A 13,275-nucleotide genomic window follows, 5' to 3' on the forward strand; every position below is an offset into this window, starting at 1 on the left:
TGGACTAAATCAAACTCAGATTCACGGACTAGCCTGAGCAACCCACCTTGGACCCTACCTTTTTTGATCCCCCAACATACACACCAGTAGCAACCGGCACCACGGTTGACCACGAAGCAGAACCCATCATCCACAACAGCCCAGCAGGGCCCAACACACCAGGCAGCTCAGCAAGGCCAGCTGCACAGCAGCCCAGCGAGGGCCCAACAAATGATTCAACAACACCAGCTTTCACACCGAGACAATCAACCAGGGCAAGAAGGGCCCCATATCGACTCACATTGTAAATAGTTACATTATTGACTTTGAGGGGGAGTGTTGTTATATATTGTTGTTGATGATTATGGATCTGCACTTGCACACAATTAATATAGTGAGAATAAAGAAAGAAATTTGGTTTATATAGTTCCTTTCACATCCTCAGGACATTCCAAAACACTTTACAGCCAATTAATTACTTTTGAAATATTGTCAATGTTGTTTTGGAGTGAATCACACCACCCAAGCTTGTGGGCAGCAAAGTCCTAGGAACGGCAATGAGATAAATAACCAATTAATTTGTTTTTGGTGGTGGTTGTTGAGGGAGAAATATTGGGCCCAAGTTTCCACATGATTTGCGCCTGATTTTTAGGAGCAACTGGTGGAGAACGGACTATCTTAGAAATCGCAATTCTCCACATTTTTTTTTCTGCAGTTCTAGTCAGGTAGAACAGTTCCACTTTGGAACAGAATTTTTTCTTCAAAAGGGGACGTGTCCGGCCTCTGACGCCTGATTTGAAAGTTTCCACAGTGAAAACGTACTCCAAACTAAAGTAGAATGGAGCAAGTGAAGATTTTTGTAGAACTGAAAAAGCCTTGTCTACACATTAAAAAATCAGGCGCAGGTTACAAATTAGGCGTCCAGAACGAGGTGGGGGGGAAGGGAAGTCATTAAATTCTACATTAAATCCTTATTTATACTTATACAAATATTATACAAATAAATCCAACCTGAATAAACATTTATAAGCAAAGAAAAGATTAAATAAACCATCTTCCTACCTGTGTGAAAGTGCTTCAGGCACGGAGAATGCTGCAGGAAGCCTCAAGTTGAGGCAGCCGTTCCCGCGGGGGGGGGGGGGGGGGAGGAGGCAGCCGTTCATTCCCGCGGGGGGGGGGGGAGGAGGCAGCCGTTCCCGACGGCGGGGGGGGAGGGAGGGAGTGCGGGACCGACCGACCGACCGAATGCAGCGGAGGGGGAGGAAGCCGTTCCAGACGGCGGGCGGGGGGGGGAGGAAGGAGACAGTGAGAAGGCTGCAGGAAGCCTCAAGTTCAGCAGCCATTCCCCGACGGCAGGGGGTGGGGTGGAGGCCGTCGGGAAACGACTGCCTCAACTTTCTGAGGCTTCCTGCAGCCTTCTCACTGCTGCAAGAAGCCTCAGTGCTGATGGCAATGTGCCTTTATTAAAAAATGTTCAAAAATTAAACAGCTACAAAGAACTACAAAAATGGCCGAGTGCCAATGTTTCCTTCACACTGCGCGTGCACGAACGCTCCAACGTGCACGCGCAGCGTTGCCGGCAGGAAAAAAACGAATTTAAATGGTACCCGCCCCCTCCCACTTACAAAATCGGCGCGAGCGTAACTCCGCCCCCCTGGGCGCCGCGCCAAGCAGCCATGGAGCTGCAGGGCGCTCCAGAGTCGCGCGTTTTTTTTTCCGGCGCAGTAAACGGGCGCCCAGCTCGGAGGGGCGCCCGTTTTTTATCGTGTGGAAACTTGGGGCCATTGACAGGACACTGGTAGAACTCCTGTGCTCTTTTTCAAATAGTGACATGGAATCTTTTATGTCCACTTGAAAAGGCAAATAGTTTTACAGAAGTTTTTCTGTTTAACATCTCATGAAAGATGACATCTCAAGTGCCAGCCGAGATTGTGTGCTAAGTCTTGGAATGCACCTTGAACCCACAACCTTCTGACTCAGAAGCAAGAGTGCTACCACTGACATTAAGGGAACTTTGTTGACAAAATGAATGATTCTTTTCTGCAACCTAACATGCACATTTGATTTCGTACTACTTCAACTGAATAATAGATTTTGCTGAATCCTAATGTTGTTCGACTCACTTGACTTTTTTTGTAATAAATGCTCATTTTCCTTGTAACCAAGACTTTTTTTGCAGTACATCTTTGTACATGTCTGTGAGTGAGCCTTTATTTCTGCATTTCCTTCAGATCTCCTTTGACCTAGCAGAGTATACTGCAGATGTTGATGGTGTGGGTACCCTGAGACTCCTGGATGCCATTAAAACCTGTGGCCTTATAAATACAGTGAAGTTCTATCAAGCCTCCACCAGCGAGCTGTTTGGCAAAGTACAGGAAATTCCACAGAAGGAGACTACCCCTTTCTACCCTCGGTCACCATATGGCAAGTACTATAATGTGTTTGTGTGCATTGAGTTTATGACTTGGAGCTGAAGTCATTTGGATGGAAAATAAAGATTGAATAAAGTGTCTGGACCGGGTTGAGAGATATACCTTTTATAACTTGTCAAACAAAATTGATTTTCAGGTATAACCTAAAGGATGGAAATTACAATTGCTCTGTTTTTTTTTTAAAGCTGTTCATTTAAAATATTCAATTTAGAACACTTAAAACCATAATGCAGATGACAAATATGGAGATATTTAGAAAATGTTGAGATTCGTTGTACACTGTTTTCTAAATTCTGTCCTCTTACTAATTAATGTGTGCATGAAAATTTTTCAGAATGTTAGTAATAGATGTTTCTCCTATTTTAAGGATGCTGGATGTTTTTTCAAAGTTCTGTTCTTTCCAATTTTGTCTTCTAAAGGCATTGATTCATGCTGGGTTACAGTTCTAAAGGTCCTTTGTGGTGTTATAACAAAGTGGCTGCTGTACATGTGTGAGTCTCATTTGCGAGAGCTGACGGACTATTCCACTATGGGAGCTATCACAACTCAGCCCAATCCTGTCCTTGCCCAACGTCTACATGTACACTTTCTGTAACTCGCAAATACTGATGGTTATTCTGGATCCCCTATTGCTAGCCTGGCTAAATCAGCTAACTTAGCACTACGATCAAACTTATTGCATTGAAGACTAAAATTGAGATTGTTTAAATTAAGTACTGTTCTTTTCTGCATTTATTCTGAGAGTATCAAATCCACCAATTTTACTTCTTCTTTCCCGTCTACCTGGGGCACACATCTCTGCAGCAGAGTATGTAGATGGATGATCTCTAGTTAAGGTTGCTTTGAGCCAGCTGCTGGGAGATGTCCAAGAGTAACTTGGGGTGAACTCTGCCTCCATTTTATGTCCACAGCAGCAATGTAGCTGAAACCAGAAACTCAGTGCTGTCTTAGGAGATGGAAGGTTTACCATAGCCATAGCTAAGACCCTTCAAAAACATCACAATAATGTGCTTAGATTTAGCCTGGCATCAAGGTTCTAGATTTTAAAAACAAATGCAAGCTTTGCCGATGACTCCACAAGCTTATCATGGTTGAACCTGATTCTATGTTTCTTTTTAAGGAGTGCGGCTGTGCAGCACCCTGCAGCTCCCCCGCAGCCAGCTGATCGGCTTTTAAATAGGAAAAAAACGCTCGGACGTGGTTTTTTGAATGGGCCGGCTGTGATGCCCTCTGCAGTTGGATAGCCTGCCGGAATTTTCCATCGAGGCTTATATGTGAATAGAGCCATTCGGGCAAAGTGCCAGCGAAAGTCTGGCACCCTTTGAACTGTATTCCAGCAAGATAGTAAGCCCTCATGTAATATGAGAAAATTGGCACGGTGAAAATAAATAAAAGAAAAAAACGAAGGAAGCTTTAGTACTTCCTCCAGTCTCTTCTTCTTTGTATTTGAGTCAGGTCATCTGTTTTTAGCGGTCGATCTGTTAGTAGTGAATTATCACTGAGAAGCACTATTTGTCAGATTTCAACTAATTTTCCATCTATTTTGGAAATGAACATTGCTGACTTGCAGGCTGTTGTTTATTCTACAGGGGTGGCCAAGCTTTACGCCTACTGGATAGTGGTGAACTTCAGGGAGGCTTACAACCTTTTTGCTGTCAATGGCATTCTTTTCAATCATGAAAGCCCAAGAAGAGGTTAGAAAAACTAATGCATTTTATGCATTTTAATATATTTCTATTTTTAGTGCTTTGAAATATTGCTTCAGATTTGGCATGAGTTAGGATTTTGAAACTATGACTGTAAAAGTGTGCGTTAATAATATAACCATTTTAAGTTGGAATCTTTAACATCTCAGCAGAAATAGATTCTCTATTAAATTATGTTCTTACATAGCACTAAGAGACTGAGAAGTAAATTAAATTTGCTTCAATTTTTACTTGTGTTGGTTCATCTGAATAGTTTTTTCAATAAAAGGAATGCTTAATTATTTTCCCCCTCCAATAAATTCTGCCTCCAAATACTTTTGCCTGCATCCCAGTTTAGGTCCACCCACCACTGTTACCACCATGTTTTCTCCTTCAGCTGAGAGGATTGTCTTGAAGCTTTTCATAGGAACGTAAAAATGAAAGACTTGCATTTATATAGCGCCTTTCGCAACTACTGGACGTCTCAAAGCACTTTACAGCCAATGAAGTACTTTTGGAGTGTAGTCACTGTTGTACTGTGGGAAACGTGGCAGCCAATTTGCACACAGCAAGCTCCTACAAACAGCGATGTGATAATGACCAGATCATTTGTTTTTGTTTTGTTGTTTGAGGGATAAATAGTCACCAGGACATAGGAAGTAACAAAGGAGTAGGAGTACTCCATTCAGATCCTGGAGCCTGTCCCTCCATTCAGTTAGATCATGGTTGATCTGTATTCTCTTTACAAGCCTTTGCTCCAGATCCCTTAATACTGAACAAAAATCTTATCTATCTCAGTATTGAATTTTTCAATTGACCTAGCCTCAACAGCTTTTTGAGCAAGAGTGTTTCAGATTTCCACTACCCTTTGTGTGGAGAAGTGCTTCCTAACTTCACCCCTGAACAGCTAAACTCTAATATTAAGGTTATGCCCTCTTTGCTCTGCACTCCCCACCAGAGGAAATAGTTTCTATCTACCCTGTCAAATCATTTAATCATCTTAATCACCTCAATTAGGTCACCCCTTAATCTTCTATACTCAAGGGAATACAAGCCTAGTCTATGCAACCTGCCCTCATAATTTAACCCTTTTAGCCCTGATGAATCTGCACTGCACCCCGTCCAAGGCCAATATATCCTCTTGAGGTGCCCAGAACTGAACGCAGTACTCCAGATGTGGTCTAACCAGAACTTTATACAACTATAGCATAACTTTTACCCCAGTGTATTCCAGTCCCATTCAGATAACAGCTAACTTCCATTTTAATTATTTTTTGTACCTGTCCGCCAGCTTTTAGTGATTTCCGTACATGGACCTCTAAATCTCTCTGCTCCTCCACAGTTCATAGCTTCTTCACATTTAGATTATACTCTGATCTATCTCTCTTGGGTCCAAAGACAATGACCTCACACTTCCCCCACATTGAACTCCCTCGGCCACCGTTTTGTCCACTCACAGAATCTATTAATGTCCCTTTGCAACTTTCTGCTCCCACCTACGCTACTTACTGTGCCACCTAATTTAGTATCGTTAGCAAACTTGGATATATGGATCTTTATTAATTCACCTAAGCCATTGATGAATATAGTACAGGTTGAGCATCTGAAATCCGGAGTTCAGAAATTCGGAATGTTCCAGAATTCAGACACGGGCCGATCTGTGGCGGGGTCGTCCGGAATCTGGAAAATGCTCCGGAAACCATACAATTTTTTGGACATTTTTTTTCAACCGAATTAACCACTAAAAAATAATTTAAAAATAAAAACTTGAACTTATCTTTTTTGCAGGTCTTCAATGCAGGTTTTTATCAGCCCCCGACTCCTGACCTGGAACCCCTGATCCGCTGCTGAACCTGGAACCGTCGACCCCCCACCCCTGGCCCTGCTGCCCACTGGAACCACCGCCCCCCCCCACCCCCGCTCCTTACCTCGGCCCCCTACTCCTTACTTCGGCTGCCCCCCCCCGCTCCCGGCTCCTTACATCTGCCACCACCCCACCCCACCCCACCCCCTGCTCCTTACCTCGGTGGCCGCCTGCTCGTTACCTCAGCGGCCCTGACTAACCGAAAACAGAGAGTCATGATAAATGAGTAATTTTCCGGTTGGCAAACAGTAACTAACTAATGCTGTGCTGCAGGGATCGGTGCTGGGGCCTCAACTATTTACAATCTATATTAATGACCTTGATGAAGGGGCCGAGTGTAATGTAGCCAAGTTTGATGATGATAAAAGATGGGTACGAAAGCAATTTTGTGAGGCGGACACAAAGAACCTGCAAAGGGTTAGAGACCGGTTAAGTGAGTGGGCAAAAATTTGGCAGATGGAGTATAATGTGGGAAAATGTGAGATTATTCACTTTGGCGGAAAAAATAGAAAAGCAAATTATAATTTAAATGGAGAAAAATTGCAAAGTACTACAGTACAGAGGGACCTGGGGGTCCTTGTGCATGAAACACAAAAAGTTAGTATGCAGGTACACCAAGTAATCAGGAAGGCAAATGGAATGTTGGCCTTTATTGCAAGGGGGAATGGAGTATAAAAGCAGGGAAGTCCTGCTACAACTGTACAGGGTATTGGTGAGACCACACCTGGAGTATTCCGTACAGTTTTGGTCTCTGTATTTAAGGAAGAATCCAATCAATCATCATAGGCAGACCCTCGAAACGAGGATGACTTGCTTCCACGCCAAAAAGGTATTTCAATGAAGGATCTAATATTCCAGATCCCGAACTACTTCTTGAAGGGTGGAAGATGCCTGTGCGTGGATTTTTGTAATGTCTGGTGGCCGTTGCACACCAGCCACTCCACGGGCTTGACAGAGCTAGGTCTTAGTCCAGTGGCAAGGATTACCCAAGACGACTGGAGACCAGCTCTGCTTCACGGGCCTAGTACGCACACACATCGCAGTGTGGGCTGGCCCGTGCTGCCCTTGGGTCCTCGCTTCTTCTGGCCCCGAACCCACGCCTCTCCCCGGTCCAGATCACATCCGTCTACATTCTCTCGCTGCTCCTTCGCCCCGACCTCGCCGCTCCTGCTGTATCTGCCCACGCTCCAATCGCTGACCTGGACCTTGATATACTTGCATTGGAGGCAATTTAGAAAAGGTTCACTCGGTTGATTCCAGAGGTGAGGGGGTTGACTTATGAAAATAGGTTGAGTAGGTTGGGCCTATTCTCATTGTAGTTCAGAAGAATGAGAGGTGATCTTAGTGAAACATAACATAATGAAGGGGCTCGACAAGGTGGATGCAGAGAGGATATTTCCACTCATAGGAGAACTAAAACTAGGGGGCATATTCTCAAAATAAGGGGCCGCCCATTTAAAACTGAGATGAGGAGGAATTTCCTTTCTGAGGATTGTAAATCTGTGGAATTCTCTGCCCAAGAGAGCTATGGAGGCTGGGTCATTGAATATATTTAAGGTGGCGATAGAGTGATAAGGGAATAAAGGGTTATGGCGAGCTGGCAGGGAAGTGGAGCTGAGTCCATGATCAGATCAGCCATGATCTTATTAAATGGTGGAGCAGGCTCGAGGGGCCAAATCGGGTACTCCTGCTCCTACTCCTTCTGTTTACCTTGGTGTCGACCCCTCCCCCCGCTCCTTACCTCAGCAGCCCCCGCTCCTTACGTCGGCTCCCCACTCGTTACCTCGGCCCAGTCGTTTCCGGTTTGGGGACGTCAGAAAGACGTTCCGAAATCCGGAAATGCACAAATCTCGGCCTAGGCGTTTCCGGACTTGGGATGTCGGAAAGAAGTTCTGAAATACCCGAAACCCGGAACGGCCTCGGTCCTGACGTTTCCGGATTTTGGACAGTCCACCTGTTAAAAAGCTGAAGCACCAGTACAGATCCATACGGGACACCATTTGTTACATCCTGTTAATTGGAGTAGCTACCCAATATCCCTACTCTCTGCCTCTCACCTCCTAATCATTTCCCTATCCATGTCAATAGGTTACCTCCAATTCCATGCACTGATTATTTTTGCTAACAGTCGCTTGTGTGTAACCTTATCAAATGCCTTCTGGTTCATATAAAGAACATCCATAGACACTCCCTTATCTACCACATTGGTGACCTCCTCAAAAAAATTCAACTAGGTTAGTTAGACATGGCAATTTTCAAATCCAAGGAAACAATTCCTGAATCAAGAGAGTTTTGGAAGATCATGACTAAAGCATCTGCAATTCTCTCAACTTGTAATACCCTGGAGTAGAAACCATTGGGTCCTGGAGATTTGTCAATCTTAAGTCTTTTTTTTTCTCCATTACCATTATTTTATTTACATTAAGTCTGGTAAGTTTCTCCTTTGATTTAATTTTAGTTTTCCTCGTATCTCACGTATTATATCTTCTTCCTCTACTGTGATGACTGATACAAAGTAATTATTTAGCAAGTCTGCCATTTCCTTATTTTCAATTACAGTATTATCTGCGACTGTCTTTAAAGGGCCCACATTCTCTTTCTCTTACTATACTTGTAAAAGCCCTTGCTAGCCCTCGCAAGTTTTTTCTCGCATTCTCTTTTTGAAACTCTTACTATTTTCTTTGTATCCCATTGCTGTTCTGAATATCTCTCCCAGTCCATAGGTTCACCACTATGCTTTGTATTTGTGTAAGCCCCTTCTTCTAGTTTTATACTATCTCTCACCTCTTCATCGGAGGCCAGATGCTTTTTCAGGTTATTTACTCCTTTGATGTTTTTCCCAGTGTCCCCCATCCCCTTTCACTAAGATGGGACGCTTTATTGCTGCGTTCTTTACTGTCCAATGTCTGAACTCAACCAGTGAAACTGGTGTTAAGAAAATGTCCACAGTGAGACCACTCCTCTAATTCAGTAGCCATAGATTTGAAATAATGAGCTAAATTATGACAGTTCAGCACAAACATGGTAATTGACAGTTGCCCTATTTTTCAGTTGATAAGATTGTTACCCAAGGTGGAGTTCCTGCGGAACTGTGCTGCAAGATTTACTGGGGATGGTTTTATTTTGCCAGTTCCTGGAGCAGTAGAGGGAAGAAATGGAAGTAGAGACCTGTAACACTAGGTCTCTGTCTCAATGACATGCCCATTTGCTGGGGTATCTCTGACATGGAATGTAAACTCCAGGCGGGAGCATTTCAATACTATATAAAATTATGTAGGAGTAGTGGCATAATGCCTCCTGCATAATTTTTCTGAGATTTCTGCCAGCCCCAAAGACCACCCAAGCAAACTGGACATCAGAAGGTGCAGGGCTGCTCCTTTCAATTGGAAGATCTATAAATGGTTTGCTATCAAATTCCTCCCAATGCAGGTAAGCTGTTTTCCCAGTTCTTTTGTGTGCCTTATCTGTGCTGTGGGGATGCAGCAAGGCAACATTTTGCTTCAAATTTGCATGCTGTCTTAAAAGCCTGCAGCACTGCATAACATCCCTCCCTTTTTTTGTGTAAATGCTGATTTACATCGGATAATCCTGTCAGGCACTTGTCCAAAAAATGCTAATTAGCTGAATACAGAAAACTTGATCGAATTAAATAGCGGAACAGGCTTGAGGGGCTGAATGGCTTACTCATGGCTCACCTTGGGTCAGATTGTCATATTGCAATAAATCCAATCCTTGTGGGTGGTGAAGAGTTCTTTATTGAGGTGACCAAACCAAGCACAAATTAAATCAACTACATAGTTACAAGAACAGAATAAAATGACCCCTTTCTCTTCTAGGTAGAGATGCTCGACCTGTGTTTCCTTTTACTTTATAGCTTCTTCCTCTCCGACTTACCTCTAAACATAGAAACATAGAAAATAGGTGCAGTAGCAAGCCATTCAGCCCTTCGAGCCTGAACTGCCATTCAAATATGATCATGGCTGATCATGCAACTTCAGTACCCCACTCCCACCTTCTCTCCATATCCCCTGATCCCCTTAGCTGTAAGGGCCACATCTAATTCCCTCTTGAATATATCCAACGAACTGGACTCAACAACTTTCTGTGGTAGAGAATTCCACAGGTTCACCACTCTCTGGGTGAAAAAGTTTCTCCTCATCCCCGACCCATTTGGCTTATCCCTTATTCTTAGACTGTGACCCCTGGATCTGGACTTCCCTAACATTGGAAACATTCTTCATGCATCTAACCTGTCCAGTCCCGTCATAATTTTATATGTTTCTATGCGATCCCCTCTCATTCTTCTAAATTCCAGTGAGTATAAGCCTAGCCGATCCAGTCTTTCTTCATATGTCAGTCCTGCCCGGGAATTAGTCTGGTGAACCTTCACTGCATCCCTCAATAGCAAGTACATCCTTCCTCAGATTAGGAGACCAAAACTGCACACAATACTCAAGGTGTGGTCTCACCAAGTCCCCTGTACAACTGCAGTAAGACCTCCCCACTCCTATACTCAAATCCTCTCGCTATGAAGGCCAGCATGCCATTTGCTTTCTTTACTGCCTGCTGTACCTGCATGCCTACCTTCAGTGACTGATGTACCATGACACCCAGGTCTCGTTGCACCTCCCCTTTTACTAATCTGTCACCATTCAGATAATAATTTGCCTTCCTGTTTTTGCCATTGAAGTGGATAACCTCACATTTATCCACATTATACTGCATCTGCCATGCATTTGCCCATTCACCTAACCTGTCCAAGTCATCCTGCAGCCTCTTGGCATCATCCTCACAGCTCACACTGCCACCCAGCTTAGTGTCATCTGCAAACATGGAGATATTACATTCAATTCCTTTGTCCAAATCATTAATGTATATTGTAAATAGCTGGGGTCCCAGCACTGAACCTTGCGGTACCCCACTAGTCATTGCCTGCCATTATGAAAAGGGCCTGTTTATTTCCACTCTTTGCTTCCTGTCTGCCAACCAGTTCTCTATCCATGTCAATACATTATCCCCAATACCATGTGCCTTAATTTTGCACACTAACCTCTTGTGTGGGACCTTGTCAAGAACCTTTTGAAAGTGCAAATACACCACATCCAGTGGTTCTCCCTTATCCACTCTACTAGTTACATCCTCAAAAAAACTCCAGAAGATTTGTCAAGCATGATTTCCCTTTCATAAATCCATGCTGACTTGGACCGATGCTGTCACTGCTTTCCAAATGCGCTGCTATTATTACATCTTTAATAATTGACTCCAGCATTTTCCCCACCATCGATGTCCGGCTAACTGGTCTATAATTCCCTGTTTTTTCTCTCCCTCCTTTTTAAAAAGTGGGGTTATATTAGCTACCCTCCAATCCATAGGTACTGATCCAGAGTCCATGGAATTTTAGAAAATGACCACCAATGCATCAACTATTTCTAGGGCCACTTCCTTAAGTACTCTGGGATGCAGACTATCAGGCCCTGGGGATTTATCGGCCTTCAATCCCATCAGTTTCCCTAACACCATTTCCTGACTACGAAGGATTTCCCTCAGTTCCTCCTTCTCACTAGACACTTGGTTCCCTACTATTTTCAGGAGGTTGTTCGTGTCTTCCTTAGTGAAGACAGAACCAAAGTATTTGTTCAGTTGGTCTGCCATTTCCTTGTTCCCCATTATGAATGCATCTGATGCTGACTGCAAGGGACCTACATTAGTCTTCACTAATCTTTTTCTCTTCACATATCTAGAGAAGCGTTTGCAGTCAGTTTTTATGTTCCTCGCAAGCTTACACTCGTACTCTATTTTCCCCCTCCTAAAAAAAACCTTTGTCCTCCTCTGTTGAATTCTAAATTTCTCCCAGTCCTCAGGTTTGCTGCTTTTTCTGGCCAATTTATATGCCTCTTCCTTGGATTTAACACTATTCCTAATTTCCCTTGTTAGCCACGGTTGAACCACCTTTCCTGTTTTATTTTTACAACAGGCAGAGATGTACAATAGTTATAATTCATCTATGTGATCTTTAAATGTCTGCCATTGCTTTTCCACCCTCAACCCTTTAAGTATCATTTGCCAGTCTATCCTACCCAAATCACACCTCATACCATCGAAGTTTCCTTTCTTTAAGTTCAGGACTCTAGTCTCTGAATTAACTGTGTCACTCTCCATCTTAATAAAGAATTCTACCATATTATGGTCACTCTTCCCCAAGGGGCCACGCACAACCAGATTGCTAATTAATCCTCTCTCGTTACACAAGACCCAGCCTAGGATGGCCTGCTCTCTAGTTGGTTCCTCGACATATTGGTCTGGAAAACCATCCCTTATACACTCCAGGAAATCCTCCTCCACAGTATTGCTACCAGTTTAGTTAGCCCAATCAATATGTAGATTAAAGTCACCCATGATAACTGCTGTACCCTTATTGCATGCGTCCCTAATTTCCTGTTTGATGCCATCTCCAACCTCCCGACTACTGTTTGGTGGTCTATACACAACTCCCACTAACATGTTTTGCAGCTCTACCCATATAGATTCCACATCATCCAAGCTAATGTCCTTCCTCACTATTGCATTACCCTCCTCTTTAACCATGCAATGCTACACCACCTCCTTTTCCTTCCATCCTTCCTGAATATTGAATACCCCTGGATGTTGAGTTCCCAGCCTTGGTTACCCTAGAGCCATGTCTCCGTAATCCCAATTACATCATACCCGTTAACAGCTATCTGCGCAGTTAATTTGGCAACCTTATTAAGAATGCTCCTCGCATTGAGACTCGGAGCCTTCAGGCTTGTTTTTTTAACACTTTTTGTTCTTTTAGAATTATGTTGTAATGTGGCCCTTTTTGATTTTTGCCCTTGATTTCTCTGCCCTCCACTCTTGCTTTTTTCCTTCCTACCTTTTGCATCTGCCCCCTTTTTACTTCCCTCTGCCTCTCTGCATAGGTTCCCATCCCCCTGCCATATTAGTTTAACCCCTCCCCAACAGCACTAGCAAACACTCCCCCTTGGACATAGATTCCGGTCCTGCCCAGGTGCAGACCGTCCGGTTTGTACTGGTCCCTCCTCCCCCAGAACCGGTTCCAATGTCCCAGGAATTTGAATCCTTCCTCCTTGCACCATTCCTCAAGCCACGTATTCATCTGCACTATCCTGCAATTCCTACTCTGACTAGCACATGGCTCTGGTAGCAATCCTGAGATTACTACCTTTGAGGTCCTACTTTTTCATTTAACTCCTAGCTCCCTAAATTCAGCTTGTAGGACCTCATCCCGTTTTTTACCTATATCGTTGGTACCTATATGCACCACGACAGCTTGCTA

The 13,275-nt window shown here is 43.7% G+C and overlaps 1 protein-coding gene across 1 annotated transcript in view; it reads left to right on the forward strand.

Moving 5' to 3' along the window:
- Positions 1-13,275, forward strand: part of gmds (GDP-mannose 4,6-dehydratase) — a 785,829-nt gene that overhangs the window by 290,034 nt on the left and 482,520 nt on the right. Inside the window, exons 5-6 of the mRNA XM_070879821.1 lie at positions 2,211-2,403; positions 4,001-4,105. Of these exons, the coding sequence (XP_070735922.1) occupies positions 2,211-2,403; positions 4,001-4,105 (298 nt within the window). The remainder of the gene's footprint in view (positions 1-2,210; positions 2,404-4,000; positions 4,106-13,275) is intronic.

The sequence above is a fragment of the Pristiophorus japonicus genome, chromosome 5, assembly GCF_044704955.1.
Source record: "Pristiophorus japonicus isolate sPriJap1 chromosome 5, sPriJap1.hap1, whole genome shotgun sequence".
Lineage (NCBI taxonomy): Eukaryota > Metazoa > Chordata > Chondrichthyes > Pristiophoridae > Pristiophorus > Pristiophorus japonicus.